The 18,162-nt window shown below is 40.4% G+C and overlaps 1 protein-coding gene across 1 annotated transcript in view; it reads right to left on the reverse strand.

Moving 5' to 3' along the window:
- ITIH5 (inter-alpha-trypsin inhibitor heavy chain 5) overlaps positions 1-18,162 on the reverse strand; it is a 106,948-nt gene that overhangs the window by 59,559 nt on the left and 29,227 nt on the right. The window contains exons 2-5 of the mRNA XM_082254061.1: positions 12,730-12,774; positions 7,985-8,148; positions 4,134-4,232; positions 1,519-1,760 (exon numbers count right to left, since the gene is read on the reverse strand). Of these exons, the coding sequence (XP_082110187.1) occupies positions 1,519-1,760; positions 4,134-4,232; positions 7,985-8,148; positions 12,730-12,774 (550 nt within the window). The remainder of the gene's footprint in view (positions 1-1,518; positions 1,761-4,133; positions 4,233-7,984; positions 8,149-12,729; positions 12,775-18,162) is intronic.

The raw sequence follows: 18,162 nt of genomic DNA on the forward strand, positions 1-18,162 counted from the left end.
AAACGTGTGTGGGCTGGCTGAATGTGCAAAGTTGATTGATCGATCACTTTTGGGTACAACCAGTTTCCTGGATTTACTTGCACTTATCGCTAGCAGCTGCTATAGCCACTAGCAATAATCACTGTCCTCTCCCGGCGGGGTGGCTGTCTCTGCAGGTGGGATTCCCCTGTCAGCACTGTATGTGTTGATGTGTTGGGAGCTGTGCAATAAGGTGGCCTGCATAAGTTCTTGAAAACTCTGCATTTGCAAATTAATTCTCACAGGCTACATCTAAAAACAGATATTTTGCAATATATTACATTTTTGCTTTTGGGTTTAGATGTGCTTTGAGGATATATTTAAGCGCTTAAATCCAAAATGGTCAAGCCATCAAATGGCTAGTGTCAAACCTGATCGCATGTGTAATACAATAGCAACTGCAGAAGAAGCAGATGCTAGGGTGGCAGCTTCTTTTGCTATAAAGGATAGGCGGGTTTATTTCCACTCTAAAAAGAATATTGTATATGTGTAGCAAGGGGTGTAATGCATTATATTTTGGGTAATATACTGTATAAACAAATTCTGTATCTCTACAATTATATGATAGTAGTTACAAACTCTCTGCCATATAATTATCTTCCCAGAGGCTACTGTGTATCAGAAGCTGTGACTGTTTCCATAGAAACATGATCATTTTAGGGATGATTCCAAATCTATGTGTTTTAGTTTTAGTTTTCCTTAGCAAGTCAGGAAGTTCTGTAATATCAGGTGTTGATGGAGGAAATGATCTATTGTGTGACTTTCCAGAATAACCATATTTATGAAGAGCTCATGGATAGATGTTATTTCCTGAACTGCTAGTCATCAACAGCCTCCACACTCATTTACTGTATTAATGAGGCATACTTTATTAAAGGGAAACCCACAGTTTTTTTTTTTTGCTGTCATTTGACAGGACATGATAATGGTTTTGAGTCAAATATATTTGGTTCTACAAATGGTATGACAAAGAAATTGTCGAGCACTATGGGTTAGCTTTGAGGTTTAGCTTGTCTTCGGATTAAGCTTTTCAATAAGGGATGAGTCATTTCTCAAATGCATTCATTAGTATGTATAAATTTAAGCTCAAGCTACTGAGTCCTGTAAACACAAATTGTATTTCAGTGAAGCAAAGGTACAGCTTGGAAACATGAACATCAATGATCTGCCTGCTGGCTGAAAAGGAAGTGCAAATATTAACATGAGATATGAGTATATATTAAAAATTGTATTTTTTCAGTCCTCTCTAGAAAGATGATGCATAAAATCTCTATACATTCCAGATTTACATCTGGCGATTGTAAGCATATTGTATTTTGCACCACACCCTACAATATGTAGTTTACTGATGATGCTGCAACTCTTTATTTAATCCCCCAATAGGAGAGTTCTGATGTCATTCATGTGATGATGTCTTCCTGCATTAAAAGTTATCCTAGATCCTTGTACCCTTGGGACATGATAGGTTAATTACATCCTTGTATGTAATCCATTACTCACCATTATTACTTTTCTGCTTATTGTTTTGGAGTGGCAAAACCTCTAGGAAAGTGATTCCAGATGTCTCTAAAATATTGACCTCCACCAATAGGCGGCCCACTAACTGCTGTGGGCGGACACTGATTACATGCTCATACATTCCAAGGCGTCTTTGAAGCAGCTCCTCATACATAAGCAGAAAAATAGCTTTGTCTCTTCCTGGAATGAACGCTGATGCATTAAATGTTTCCATTTCATTTTCTCTGCAAATAAACATGAAAACACAATGAAACTCAATTCCCCTGATTGAGATCATTAAAAACCCAACTTCAACCAAAACTTTTTTCTAAGTATTGAGTAGAATGGAGAAGGGATACAAGTTGGGATACAACCTCTTTCGGGTATTTATTGCTGTCTATGTGTGTGTTGGAAAGTATTCTCCTTCCTGTCGCATGAACCACTTAGGGAGTGGGGAGAACCTTCCTATTAGGGAACAGGTAAAAATTTTTTTGCAGGCCCTAACCCACTTCTCATAAGGACAAAGGCATAATGAGCAAGTATGCATCATATACTAGCTCATTATGAAATACTTACCTTAGAACGAAGCCCCGACATGGTCGCCCGGACACCGCTGAGGCAGCTGACATCTTCCCTCGGCGTCTCTTCCGGGTTGGGCGGCTTCGGTGCTGTGAGTGGCAGGTTTAGGAGATATTAATTCTACCTACAGGTAAGCCTTATTATAGGCTTACCTGTAGGTAAAAGTTAAAAAGCGGAGTATTCTACCGCTTTAAGGAGATTTTCCTCCTTTCTTCAGAAAATAAAAAGAAGAAGAACCCAGACAATCTAGGAGTGTCAGGGAACCCAACCCCAGGTGGGGAAGTTGACCCACACTCTCTTCTAAAGATTCAGAATTTTAAGTCTATGAGGTTGTCATAAATTGGAGACGCACATAATGTTTAAAATAACATCTTTATTTAAATAACAAAAAAGTAAAAACAGTGATGTATATAAAAATTGTTGTACAACCATATAGTTGGGGCTCATTTGCCTATATACATTCAATGTAGATACAGTACTGATAGGTCCTATGCGTTTCGCAGAGCGCTCTGCTCATACAGTTGCTTCCCCAGGGACCACATATAGTACTTAGGACTGTTTCTACAGGCAATAATAGGAAAAGCATGCCAGACACTCCAAACAACCCATGGTCCAGATATTGGGTAAACATCCAATGGCTCAACACCCCCCACACAATCACGTTACCAATGTGACAGCAAGAGTAGGGACCGAGCAAATGTTCACTCTTCTAAAGAGTCTGCCTCCAATGTAAAATATAGTGGCTAAGAGAACGATCCCAGGCTTGCCGTCCCGTAGTAGCAGGGAGTGGACTCTTTAGTAGAGGGAACATTTGCTCGGTCCCTACTCTTGCCCCTGCCTATCTGAGAATTACCAGCGTGGTCCAGTGCCCATCAATAGGCCTACCCCCATCGCGGAGGGGGCTTCTCCAATTTATGACAACCTCACAGCCTTAAAAGTCCTAATCTTTAGAAGAGAGTGTGGGTCAATTTCCCCACCTGGGGTTGAGTTCCCTGACACTCCCAGATTGTCTGGGTTCTTCTTCTTTTTATTTTCTGATTTAATTAATAATAAGGATGTGGATGTGATTGGTTGTCCTTGGAACCGACATCTCCTAATTACTTCTTTGCTCCTTTCCTGTCCTGATAACCACATAGGAAGTAAGACATAATTTCTCCAACCAGAGCACAGGTAGTATTAAAACATATTTTTTAGCTGGAACTAATCTTTAAAGTTTATATCCTATCTGTGAACTTAGTACACAGAGGAGATAAAAAAAAAAAAAACATCCACAGGCTTCAATTTCCTCTTTGCAATATACAACGGGCAACATCACAAAAGGTTTTGTTAAAAAAAAAAAAAAAAAAAAAAGCAAAAGAACTATTTCTGGTGCCTACAGCAACCAAAGACCTTCTTGCTTTTCATGCATGATACAATATGGAAATTAAGGTGTGCCCACCTGCCTAATGCGCATTCCAATTGGCCAATAAGGTAGTCCTTCATTGGGATAGGTCGATACTAAAATGTGGGAGGTAAGAGCGGAGCAAGCTTGAACACTATATCAGGAAGTGTGTGTTGAGAGTGACCCAAGATTACAAACATAGCATTGGTAAGGGCAAGTTGAAGGTGTCGGCCTATACCTTTTAGCAGTTAACAGGATTTTTAGGTGACCAAGTAACTTTTAGGCCTTATTCACACTGGCAGTGGCGAAACTGCATGTATATGTATTTAGAGGACATTTCTAAAGACATAATAAATGCAGATAATAATTTTCAATGGTAACGTGAAAAACTGATAATTTACCTGCATTTAGATGTGGTCAGTTTATCTGCGTTTAGAGAAAATAGAATTCTATGTGTCTAGGATCCAATAAGAAATGCAGCTTAATGGATGTAAACGCAGCTAATCCTGCCTTAAAACAGGAACATCTAAACACAGAAAAATTCTCAGGGGTTTAGAAAAACTTAATGCAGGAGTACCAATGTGAATGAGGCCTTAGGAATTGTTTTAAGTTATTATTAATCAAAATTCCCAGTTTACCTTTCAGGGTTATTACTTACACCCTGTTGCCATTGATTTTCTCATAATCGTGTATATTGTTGTCTCCAGTCTTCTTTCTCCATGTGACTTCACTGTAATATGTTTTGCCTCCAAGAATCCTGGAATTCACAAGATACAAATTTTACAATGTATAGAATAAGAATGACTTGCTTCACTTTAGAGTTTATGTTTCAAATGCCTCTGTTTAAGCATACCCAGGCAACAATGAAAACCAATTAGTGAACTGTAGAGCTCTGCTATATAGTAAAATCCAAAATTTCATATTCCATTCTTTCCAAAGGAGATCAGCTACAGTATGTTGGTAACCCAGGGGAACATGTGATCACATGAACATCATGTCCACATGGACTCTAGTAAACAATCAGTCTGCAGAACTGTAGAAATAGAATAAATATATATATCAATAAATATAAAATAGTGTTGCGCACAGTAAAAATCTATTCAAATGTGTGAAATAAATAGTGCTAAAAATAATAATAGATATATATAACCCTCAAGTGCTGGATCCCGGTTCTAGAATCCCCCTGAGGAAGACATGTGGTCCCTTGTGTCGTCACGCGTAGTGGAGGGGCAAGGACGGACGGAGCGCTTTGCTGGATTGTATGCGAGACTGTCAGGCTGTCAGCTGAATCCACTGCAGAGGATCAGGACGCAGCTGCGGCGTCTCCCACTATACCACAACGGTACCCTGGAGAATTATTAATCCCTGTACGGCTTGTTTAAAGGTGCATGGATGCACCCATAAAATGTGAGTGCAACACTATTTCTTTTTAATAATAAATTGATCTTATACAGTATAAGCACTATTGTGAGCTTCCTTTACATGTCATGCTGCTTACTGTGGAGAGAAACGACCTGTTTATGGGCTAAGATCACCTGGGATCGCCAGACACTCAGCATTTGAGCCTAATCTTTTCATATATGAGGTGAGCACCCAATCACAAGGGGGTGCACGTATAGGAGAAAGTAGTGACACCCTGGTCACCCACTCGGTTTGGGATCACCGCCACAGACTGGTGGCTTGAGCACTAGTAGAAGATAACACAGCACTCATTTTGTCACCAAGATTTTATTGGACATTTGATTGTTTACCGTTTTCTGCTTTGGAGTATGGACACTTATTACTTTGAATACTTTCACTTATTTATTCACGGGTATTACTTATTTATTTTACAAAATATATGAATTGTTATATATATTTTTAGCACTATAAGATTTGTGTGATACGGACACCCCAGCACATAGCACTTACTTTTTTATTATTCATTAATTTTAGGATACACGTTCAATATTAACCATTTGCACAGTTTTATCTCTCAGCAGGATTTTATATATATTGGATTTTTTTCTACTTTTCACATTTTAGGAATCACATATTATTTATCACATTTTTTCACATTTTTATCTCTCAGTGACGCATTTTATACACACCAGATTTTAGAACCAGGATCCAGCACTTGAGGGTTTTATATATCTATTATTATTTTTAGCACTATTTATTTCACACATTTGAATAGATTTTTACTGTGTGCAACACTATTTTATATTTATTGGCTCTGTTACACTTTTATGAGAAGTGAAGTGTCTGCGGCATTTTAAAAAATCTATATTAGGAAGGTTGCTCGCAGGAATTTTTATCTTTTTAGGACCAGCGATCAGCCACTGAAGTAGGAGCCTGAAGCCCGCCCTGCCAGTGGTGAGTCCTGAACAGCGATGCGGGAGAAAGTGGCTGCAGCAACCGCGATCACCGACAAAGCTAGCTCCACCCACCACCGTGGCCCACATGACCAAGTGCAGCCAATCACAGAGGGCGCCCGTCGCTGAGCCCAGACAGCCGGAGAGGCTGAGATTATGGAGAGCGGCGGTGGCAGGGAGCACAAAGTGGCACACTCTGGAGTCTGGGCAGTGGGAGTCGGGACTTTTTTGCGCCCCTCTAAAAATTGCGTTTGTGCGCCTGGGGCCACCGCATTGGCAGCCCCCCCACACACATTACGCCACTGCATCCTGCTGACTTTCAAGAGCAGAATAGATAAAATGACATGTCCCCTTATACCCAGAAATGCTGGGTATTCCCGCTGGCTGTGGAGGACAAAGTAGTTAAGTGGAAGTGTAGGTAAAGTATGTATAGGGAAGGCATGGAGGACCTTTCCCTGCATGGGCAAGGTGACAATGTTTTAGCAAATGGTACTGCATGTTAATATTTTGTGATTTTCCAAATATGTTATCAGTATTTGAAATCTGTCATGCCACCTTAGATTATTGTCGCTCACGTCACCTAAATACAAAGGCAAAAGGTGCATTTCTTTTAGGCAAGCCATGGGCAGGTAATGCCAAAAATGTCTACAATCCCTCTTGGCCTGACAAATCACATCTTGTAAGCCATATTATTTTATGATGAAGCTTTGAATCACTAGGATTAGGACATGTCCCAGGCAAGAAATCAGAAATTCTCCAAAATGGTGATCACCAGTGAAGTACCCCATATATTGGTTCCCAATGTAAAGAGTACAATCTTTCTCTCTCTCTCTCTCTCTCCTGTTATTTTTGCTATGTCTTTTTGTCTCTGTTCACCTGACATAATGTACTGAATGTATTGTGTATATGTATGAATTTTCTTATTTGTGTATTATTACAACATCTGCTGTTAGTCCCTCTTACTGTATCTCCTTGCATTTTCTCTACCAGGCCACCATGTGTCTCCGCTGTGTGTTGCTGCCCCCGGACATGCGCAAAACACCCACACTGCTTCTAGCGTTTGGGGCTATTAGGAACAATGCCGCATCATGCGCAATGCCGGCCAATGCCATCTGGAGGCGTCGGTCTGCGCCTTGATCCCACTACCACTGGGCGTTGATGCGGCTCCTTTGCGCGTGTCGGCAGCTCCATGATGTCAGACATCACCACGTGGCAACCCGGGGGATCACTGTGAATGCCAACCCATATGGATGTCCTCATGGGGTACTGTTGCCCTGGGGACCCCATTGGCCCCATTCTTGAGCGGCTTGCCTACTTATCCCTTGGATGACCTATGGGAAGTGGTTTTACACCATTCCCCAATACATATAAAGGGGAGCATGCCAATTGACAATTTGTGGTTCACATGTCCCAGACCCATTGTTACCACACCACTCAGCATGGTCATTTATCCATGTAGGTACAGATGTCATGGGCTTTCTTTAATACCTTTCAGAGTTGCTTATAACTCCATTGCTACATTTTTAGTCTGTTCCCTTATGTCTATTACCCAGGTATTGGTTTCATATCCCTGACTCTCCCTTTCCATCTTCTCCGTCCCTCTTTTTTCCATTTTTCCCTTCCTTCCTTTCCCCCTCCCCCCCCCCCTACTTTTCCTTCCCTCATCTGGCTAGTTCCTTCTATGCGATCCTTGTGGGCACCAACTGACGCAGTGTTAATCACCCTCCATCTGGCTTATTTTTTGCCCAGTCTTCCGGTGTCTGGGATATCCCTTTCCCTTTTACCAGTCATTCCACCGGTGGGGCACATCTGAGAGACAATAGTTTTATTATCTGACATAGTCATACATCGGGAGTATTCTATTTGTGCTATGACATTGTATAGTTTACCTGTAACTATACCAATTGTTTACCTTGTGTACTTTTGCATATATTTTTATGTTTATTATTACATCCTTTTTTATATATTTTTTTATCAGTTTTAGTGGGCTCTTCCACGTAAGCTGCAATACCGTATTTATTATGCTTTATGGTAATAATTACCTTGAGCAGTTTCAGAGAGAAACACAATTTTGAATTTTAGCAGTACATCTGGGCACAAAGCCATAGAATAAACTTCACAGTGAACAATAATTTGTTTTTATATAGGTACCTACATTGTGAAGTTGGAGACAAAAGCTGCTGCTGGAATCTGCATCTGGAATACAACATCTTTAGCTTCAGCTGCTCGATTCACCATGGTGCAGGACACAGCAGTGAATGCATAGCGTGATATAATGGTCGATTTCACAGTGAATTCAGAAACCAAGGGCTTGATTTCCTGGAAAAAAGTTGTATATCAAGTCATGTCCACATTATTATTCAACCAAGCTTTGCTGTGAATTGTTGCGATCCGTATAACCTCTCTAGAAATAAGTGGATCCATTGTCATAGCAAAAGAGGAAGTAGAGACAGGGGTTGACAAGGTGTCCCTGAGGATACAATAGTATATAGCAGTGGTCAACTTTCTTGGCATAGGGGGCCTCAGGTGTGGCCCCTGACATCTCTAAAGGGCTGCACAAAATATTCAGGGAATGTTTTGCTATAATCATTTTCAGAAATTGCAACATTCAATAGAAGATGGTCAGAAGCTCTATACATGCAACAGAAGATGGTTAGAAGCTCTGAACATGCAACAGAAGATGGTTAGAGGCTCCAAACATGCAACATTAGATGGTTAGAAGCTCTGAACATGCAACAGAAGATGGTCAGAGACTCTGAACATGCAACAGAAGATGGTCACAGACTCTGAACATACAACAAAAGATGGCCAGAGGCTTTAAATATATACAGTATCTCACAAAAGTGAGTAACCCCTCACATTTTTGTAAATATTTTACTATATCTTTTCATGTGACAACACTGAAGAAATTACACTTTGCTACAATGTAAAGTATTGAGCAGTGGCGGCCGGTGCGGGGCGCCGGACGCATGGAGTTCAATGGGCTTTTTTTTTTTTTTCCCATCACCTGATTAGAGCCAGAGGCTCTAATAGGATTCAGGAAAGGGTGGACCCGGGGCACAGAGCAGTGCGCCCCAAGCCCACCCATTGTGTGATAATAGCGAATGAAAATTCACTATTGTCACACAGATCCTCCTCCTGGCCAATCAGGAAGCGTGTCCGATACGCGCTTCCTGATTGGCCGAAAGGCAAACACCATGCCATTGGCTGGGGAGGAGGCGGGAGCCAGGAGGACCGAAGAGAAGCCGCAAAGCCGGGGAACTGAAGAAGCCACGAGCCGCTGAAGGGAAAAGCAGGAGCACTTGGAGCGCCCAGTGACAGCAGTCTGTCCCCTCCATCGGGTCGGGGCTGACTGTCATCACCCATGTCGGTAAGAAGAGCAGGGTGAGGCAGGAGACAGACAGAGCAGGGTGTGAGGTAAGTGCACTGGTCTCGCACGGGGGGGACACGCTGGCATCTCTGCATTGAAAGGGGGCATGATGGCATCTCTGCATTGAAAGGGGGCAAGATGGCATCTCTGCATTGAAAAGGGGCATGATGGCATCTCTGCATTGAAAGGAGGCATGATGGCATCTCTGCATTAAAAGGGGGCATGATGGCATCTCTGCATTGAAAGGGGGCATGATGGCATCTCTGCATTGAAAGGGGGCATGCTGGCATCTCTGCACTGACAGGGGGCACACTGGCATCTCTGCATTGAAAGGGGGCACGCTGGCATCTCTGCATTGGAAGGGGGCACGCTGGCATCTCTGCATTGGAAGGGGGCACGCTGGTCACTGCATTGAAAGGGGGCACGCTGGTCTCTGTGCATTGAAAGGGGGCACGCTGGCATCTCTGCATTGAAAGGGGGCACGATGATCTCTGCATTGAAGGGGGCACGCTGGTCTCTGTGCATTGAAAGGGGGCACGCTATACTTTAATTACTGAAGGCCCTTTTAACACTTTTGTGATCTCAAAGTCACGCAATTTTTTACAGCGTTTTTTGCTGCAAAGCAATGCCTATTACATTTTTCTATTTGCGCCCCCCCCCCCCCAAAAAAATGTTGAGCACCAGCCGCCACTGGTAGTGAGTGTACAGTTTTATAACAGTGTAAATTTGTTGACCCCTCAAAATAACTCAACACACAGCCATTAATGTCTAAACTGCTGGCAACAAAAGTGAGTACCACCCTTAGTGAAAAGGTCCAAATTGGGCCCAAAGTGTCAATATTTTGTGTGGCCACCATTATTTTCCAACACTGCCTTAACCCTCTTGAGCATGGAGTTCACCAGAGCTTCACAGGTTGCCGCTAGAGTCCTCTTCCACTCCTCCATGACGACTTCATGGAGCTGGTGGATGTTAGAGACCTTGCGCTCCTCTACCTTCTATTTGAGGATGTCCCACAGATGCTCAATAGGGTTTAGGTCTGGAGACATGATTGGCCAGTCCATCACATTTACCCTCAGCTTCTTTAGCAAGGCAGCGGTCATCTTGGGGGGTGTGTTTGGGGTTGTTATCATGTTGGAATACTGCCCTGCAGCCCAGTCTCCGAAGTGAGGGGATCATGCTCTGCTTCAGTATGTCAGAGTACATGTTGGCATTCATTGGTTCTCTCAATGAACTGTAGCTCCCGAGTGCCGGCAGCACTCATGCAGCCCCAAACCATGACACTCCCACCACCATGCTTGACTATAGGGAAGACACACTTGTCTTTGTACTCCTCACCTGGTTGCCGCCACACACACTTGACACCAGCTGAACCAAATAACTTGATCTTGGTCTCATCAGACCACAGGACATGGTTCCAGTAATCCTTAGTCTGCTTGTCTTCAGCAAACTGTTTGCAGATTTCTTGTGCATCATCTTTAGAAGAGGCTTCCTTCTGGGACGACAGCCATGCAGACCAATTTTATGCATTGTGCGGTGTATGGTCTGAGCACTGACAGACTTACCCCCCCACCCCTTCAACCTTTGCAGCAATGCTGGCAGCACTCATACGTCTATTTCCCAAAGACCACCTCTGGATATGACGCTGAGCACGTGCACTCAACTTCTTTGGTCGACCATGTTCTGAGTGAAACCTGTCCGCTATATGGTCTTGGCCATCATGCTGAGAACATGTTTCAGGAGATAGTAAAAATGTAGACATGCTAAAGGAGTTGTAGGACACTGGGGCAACATAATATACTGTACCTACTACTTTTAATACCGCTTTGTAAATCTTTTAACCAACTGATGCTCCGCTGCATTCAGGAGAAAGTAATACATATTTTTTTTTACTATTACCTAATATCTAAAGCAAAAACCTTTTTGGATAGAGTAAGATATAATTAGCCAGTTTTTTTTGCCAACTGTGTCCCATTTGAGAAATTTTTCTTTACTCCTGACCCTGTAGACATATCTTTGCTTTCACTTTCCGTGTTAGTGACAATGGCCACCAGGACAAATAACAGTTGAAACAAAATAAGGGTTCTAACCCCTTTGCTATTCTATCAAAGCTAATAAAAGGTTTTGCTTTTAGATACATTTTAACTAAATGTAAACAAAAGTATGGGTTTTTAAAAAAAAACTCAAATATGATATTATCATTATTATTTATATTAATAATATTATAGTAGTAGTAGTATATAGGGTAGTAGTAGTATACAGGATTTATGTAGAGCCAACAGTTTGTAAAACACTTTACAAAGTAAGAGGATACAGTATATCGTCAACACAATGTGGAACATACAATGGTATTAATAACTTTTTATGCTTTTATTTTTTAATGTACAGATTTCATCTTATTCTGTAAAATTTATGGGAGACCTAATCTTTTTTTTTTTTTTTTTTATATCTTTACAACCAGGATTGCTCTTTAATAAACATGTGTGTTATAATAATAGCAAGTATCAGGCTGATACAAACCAGCATAAAAACAAACATTGCAGGCTCTAAAATACAGGCTTCTCATACAAATATATGAATATAGAAATCTACATAAAACAGAGGTAGTGTAAAATAAATCTGTTTTAAGAGGGAAGAACTGCACAGATGATGAAGAAAAATAAAAAGGGGAGTACTCATTGTGACAACCATGGCTGCCAGTCCCTGTCATATTTCCAAGGCAATTTCTACTAATATATGTTAGTTTGTACATAGGCAGCACCACATCAATTGCAGACACCCACGATGCTAACAAGGAAGGGAAGGGAGAGGCTCAGCTGCAGAGGATTTCCTTCTTGGCATAATACAGCAGGTAAGAGACCAGTAATTACTTCCTGGGTCTCTGCTCATCATCCTGGATGCCTAATAAAGCTAAGACAGAGGATAACAGGAGGGACAGTTGTAGACAGGTATTAACAAGGTCAAAGACCTCTTTCCAGAACTGGGCCACCCTAGGGCAGGTCCAAAATATGTGAAAAGGTACCAATAGAGGAGTCACAGCAGGTATAGTCAAGGGATCTTTGTGGATAGATTTTATGCAAACTCTGAGGTGTGTAGTACACTCAATGCAGAGATTTAATGGAAGATCTATTCTATACAAAACTCCAAGCTTTAGGGGTAAACGGAAATACCCCTGCACAATCTAGCGCACACCCACCCTTATGAAAGAAATCTTGATGAACAAAAGCTAATAACATTGGTACTGAGAATGTATACATTTTATTTAACTTAGATATTTATAATATTGTTTCTCAGTCTACTAGAAAGATCCTTACACACATATTATTTTTAATAACAGGGTTCAGTTTTCAACAGTTAAGTGCAGTCAAGCTAATGAAAGGTGATATCTGATACTGATTCTGTTTTTAGGGACTAAAGTATATTGTTAATTGGCTTGTTAATAATGACATTAGTCGCTCACTGGAATTACATTTCATATAGTATACAGGAGCAGATAGATGAATGTATAAGAATGGAGATATTGTAGCACTTACTCTTCTTGAAGAAAAAGGAACTTGCCTTGGAACTCGGGATGCAACCTACAGCGGAAGCAAAGCAAAACATTAAAATGTTAAAAAAAAAGATTTGTAAATGACTGAATTTGTAAATAATACTGTTTTTATATCATATAAAATCTGTACAATCCAGTAGCATTCATTGTTAAAGTATATTTGTAGCAATAACATTTTTCATAGTTTTGGATAGAGTGGAAGGATTAGAACCCCTGTCATCTTTAGACTGTCTATATATTAGTAGAATTTTGTTTACACATTTTAGTTTTAAGAACATTTGTTTGATTTTCTAATCAACAGTAAGGTCAAATAATATTCATTATTGACCACAACGAAGAGACAATTCGAAGGAGCAGGATGGGAAATTTCTCTCAAATGAAGGAATTTCTAACAGTGATTGTTGTTTTTGTTTGGAAATTGCATTCATTCCAAAATTGAATGTTTAAGCAAATTCAATTTTAAAGTATTTTCAAACAACATTTGTCAAGTCATTAAATGCACTGTGAGTTTTTTTTTTTTTTTTTACAAATGTTTGTTTAAAAAACCTTCTAGGGTACGGTCAGCTTTATACTGCTGCTTGTGTCCCCACTTAGGAGATTCATCCACTTTGTTTGTTCTGGTCACCATTGTCACTAGGACAAAACGTAATCGCAAATCCAAAATTTGAGGGTAAGTAATCTCTTCTCTTTGGGGTGATTTTTTTTTTTAGTTCCTATTGTGGCTTCAAGTTGAGGGGAAAACTCCCCAAAAGGACAACGACAGCAAAAAAATTACATTGGTTTTAATCATTTTCTATTATATCCAAAACCAAAAAACATTTAAAAAATCAAACTAGAGATTAATGGGTATGGATATCTTCTCTTTCCACAGCTACAATTAAGAGTTGTAGACAAATCTATAAAATTCAATCTGAGTTTATAATGAAAAAACACATAAGCAGAAGTTTTAGGTGAAACACATTTTGAACAAATCAATAGCTTGAAGGATATGTGCAGCTGACGTTACCTGCGATCTCCAATAAAAGTTAACCTCTGTCATACCCCTACTATGCTGCAAGCTTTTGTTTCATCCTTTGTAAAATAAATGGCTTAACAGGCCATTAGGGGAGATTAGAAAACACTGAATGAAGGAATTTTACTAGATCACAATCTCATTCCTTCTTTCTTACCAGAGCTTAAAATAAATTTTTCTAGGCCCCATCAGGTTAACAGGGGGGCCCAGGAGGTGGGAACAGAGAAGGAACTTTTCATTTTTGGGGCTCAGGGGGATAAAATCAGTACTGCTTTTCTGCTGCACCCCAGGGGGAGGTAGGTGGGGTGTAGGCATGGTTTAGAGGGGCCCAATCAGGAGGGCTGTATGGGGTCCTATGATTTCTAACAGCGGCCCTGATCATATCTTTGGGTCTAGGATCTAGAAAAGTAAAGAAAATCTCTGTGCATCCAACAAGATGGCTACACAAAGAGAAAAACAATTAAAAACAAGACATTTTAACACATGCTTTTCTCTAACGGGAACCTCTGCCTACATTTCCTCATCATATGCCTAATTTGAATTGCTCTGATTGGTGACAGGTGTTCATTTTAATAAGGGGGCAGAGACCATGTGGATAAAGATGTATAATTTAAAAATGAAATGTACACAACTTCATTCATGGTGCTCCAAATGATAGCGAGAAATTGCCATGTATAATTAGACTTGCAATGGGAATGTAGAAGTAATGTTATGAAACCCAATACAGCACAATCATTCCCAGTCTAAGCCAACCCTTATTATAATCTGTCATAATGTTTATAAACCATCTGGCATAACCCTGTCTCGCTCACTAAATTATTATGTAAGCTATAGTTGGCTAACACATACAAGTCAAAGCAAGAGGAAAAGTCAGGAAATATGCCCTGCAATGTACAACTCCCCATATCTCAAACACAACTGCATACCACCCTAAAGCAGCCCATAGATGACTTGTTTTTTTTTCCTTTAACCAGTGGATTGAATAGAAAAAAAAACTGACCCGGTTCCCCCAAAAACACATTCAAGATGAATAGAGGAATCGCGCTGCTCAGGTAATGGGGCGCCGGCAGCACTGAGTGAACAGCATTTATCCAACAGGCTGGTTGTAGTAGATCAGCCATGCATGGATCTAAATTTGGCCAGTCCCCGCTGAACCACCTGAATTTCGATCTATGTATGGCCGGCTTAACTCTATATAGCTACAGTATTTTTACATTACAATAAAAAGTGGACCTAAACCCAAAGGATGAATACCTACTGTCTTATTGTGAACATCTAGAAATGGGAATTGTGTCTAAGCAGTACCATTTGACTAGAATTCCTCTAGAAAAAATAGCAGTACACCTCTTGTTCCTCGAGCCTCATAGCTTTATATCCGCAGTGTAACATTTAAGACCCTGCTAGGCTCATGAGTTTGAAGTAATATTTAATGATGTCACTACTATTCTGCTCACTGTTCTTTCTGCCAGAAAAGGATTTGTACCTGCAGTTCAAGGATTACCCAGCATCTGCTTTATTCATTCAGACAATTTTAAGGCTTGACATTTTTGGAATCTACAGTATTTACTCAACACACCTCCTTTTTTGCACTAAATTTTTGTTCCTGAAAATTTGCGTTTGATAAACAGCTGCGCAAATAGCTGTGGGAAAGAAAATTAACTACCATTATTTTATTCTACAGGACCTCTGCTCTCAGAGAAAATATATAATTGTTTGGAGTTTAAAGTACTTTGTAGCAAAAAAATGCTTATTTTAATGGATTAGTTCACCTTTACCAAAAAAATGCCTGTGCAGATAAGGGGTGTCTAGACATGAGCATGATGAAAAAAATGTGTTTTGTTTCGGTTAGATTAGTTAATCTAGTTATTTTGTTTTGTTAACCGCTTGCCGACCGCCGCACGACTATTTACGTCGGCAGTCAGCCCCTCACAGGCAAAGCGACGTAGGGTTACGTCACTAGCCTGTGAGGGTCTAGGGAGCGAGCGCGCGCCGCCGGCGGCGTGCTCCCACTCCTTCGCGGTCACGGACCCCCCCGCGCATGTGCCTGGCGGCCCGATGTCCGCTGGGCACTCACGATCGTCCGTTAGAGCGGGAGAAAGGCAGGCGGCTAATGTAAACACAGCCGCCTGTCAGTCTCCCCTGTGTAAGAATGGAGATCAGACGGTTCTACTATGTAGGACCGTTGATCTCTGTTCTTACACTAGTAGCCACAGCCAATCACAGTTAGAAACACGCCCCTAGGACACACTTAACCCCTCCCTCTCCAATACAGTTAACTCCTTCACTGCCAATGTAATTTTTACAGTAACAGTGCATATGTATAGCACTGATTACTGTAGTAATGTCACTGGTAACCCCAAAAGTGTCAAAAATGTCAGTCAAGGGTCCGATCTGTCCGTCGCCATTACTCGCAGATCGCCGCCATTACTCGTTAAAAAAAAAAACAACAAAAATTACAAAAATCTTTCCCTTTGTTAGTAAACGCGATAACTTTTGCGTAAACCAATCAAAATACGTTTTTTGCGATTTTTTTACCAAACATATGTAGCATTAAACAAGTTGGCCGAAAATGTTAAAAAATTTTGATTTTTACATTTTTTTTTTGGGAATTTCATATAAAAAAATGTGAAAAATATTGTTATTTTTGCAAAATTGACGCTCTTTTTTTGTTTATAGCGCATGATCAAAAAATCGCACAGATGATCAAATACCACCGAAAGAAAGCTCTGTTTATGGGAAAAAAAGGACGTCAAATTCGTTTAGGTACAGCGTCGCACGGCCGCGCAATTGTCCGTTAAAGTCACGCAGTGCCGAATCACAAAATAGGCCCTGGTCAGGAAGGGGGTTAAAATTTTCCGGGGCGTAAGTGGTTAAATTCAATTCGTATTCAGAATTCGTATTCCAAATTCGTTCTATGTAATTTTCAAATTTTCTTCAAATCTACCGATTTTTTCTCGATTCAAAACATTAGAATCGAAAATTTTTAGATTTTTTTTTTTTTTTTTTATTTGAATGTGGCAGCCAAGTAACCAAGCATCTGATTGTTATTTATACATTGATCTTATTTGTATTAATAATACGTTTATTCAAAATATGCAAAGTGTTCTAATTAATAAAAGTAGTATCTTACTTTCAACATTTTACTATGTACTGTATAAAACTGTGCAGAAGTTTTAGCTAGCAGAGAAAAAATAATATCAAGTACAAATGCTTTTAACTATTTATATTTTACTGGGTTCTTATTATCAATTTTACACTTGCAAAGTGAACGAACAAAAGAAAAATCTTCATCAAATGATTACAGTGACTCTTTAAATCACCTTTGGTTAAACAAAAACAGCATTATTTCGAAATGGTACTCTAATATCACACACAAACTTTGATTTCAATAATATGTTTACAGTTCGAATTTGAATAGAATTCAATTTAAAATTCAAGTCAAATTTCAATTTGAATTTCAGAAATTCAAACAAATTTTGTTGCAATATTCGGAGAATTCTGTAAAATTTGTCTGTACTTCGGGGATTCGGATATATCTGAATCTCCAAATATTTATTTGGAAGGAAACAAATTGCACATGTCTAGGGGTGTCTGTAGATAAAAACAAGCTGTGCAGCTTTGACCAAAGTTGAATAATGCCCTTGCTATGTGAGGCCATGTACCTCATGAAGCCTGACTGGAATATTTCTAGGACATTGCAAAGGGCCGTTGCTAAGAGAAGCCCAGTGTTACTGCTCACCTCAACCATCACAAGTAAGCACTTTTCTGATTCAATCCCCCTCACATGCAAATTCTGTTCCCCAGCACAGAAGCTCTGAGCTCAGCATTTGAGATGGTGAAGGTGAGCAGTAACACTGGGCCTCTCCTAGCAATGTTCCTTAGCAATGTCCTGGAAGTTAGCTAGTTAGTGAATATGCAAATGGCCTACACCTCTAGTAGGAACATTATTCAACTTTGGCCAAAGAGGAACTCTTTTTCTAGTTTCCTTTCTCACATGAAGGTTACATCCCTGAATTGACAGCTCTTACATAACCCATGTAATTACTTTGGATGACATATATGGACGGACATTGTTCTACACTATATATGCTGTATCTTCCCTCCTTTTATTCCCCCATGGGCCTTTCCTGGTTCCGATCCTACAGCTTCTGGGCCAGATGTACCTGGCCACCACCAGATGGGAATGTAGCTATGATATTCCGGCTCAGCCGATTTACATGTTTTATGTGCATCCATTTCTGAAGAAGTAAGCGGTAGCTCATGAAACGCCTTTTTTAACCACTTTACCTCCGCCCACAGTAATATTACTGCGGCAGAGTGGCTCGTAATCGTCTGACGACGTAGTACTACGTCGTCAGACACTCCCCCTTCTGGGCGGCGCTTGCGCGCCGCCGGAGGCTCGCT

The sequence above is a fragment of the Pelophylax lessonae genome, assembly GCF_965119305.1.
Source record: "Pelophylax lessonae genome assembly, chromosome: 4".
In the NCBI taxonomy this organism is placed as follows: domain Eukaryota; kingdom Metazoa; phylum Chordata; class Amphibia; order Anura; family Ranidae; genus Pelophylax; species Pelophylax lessonae.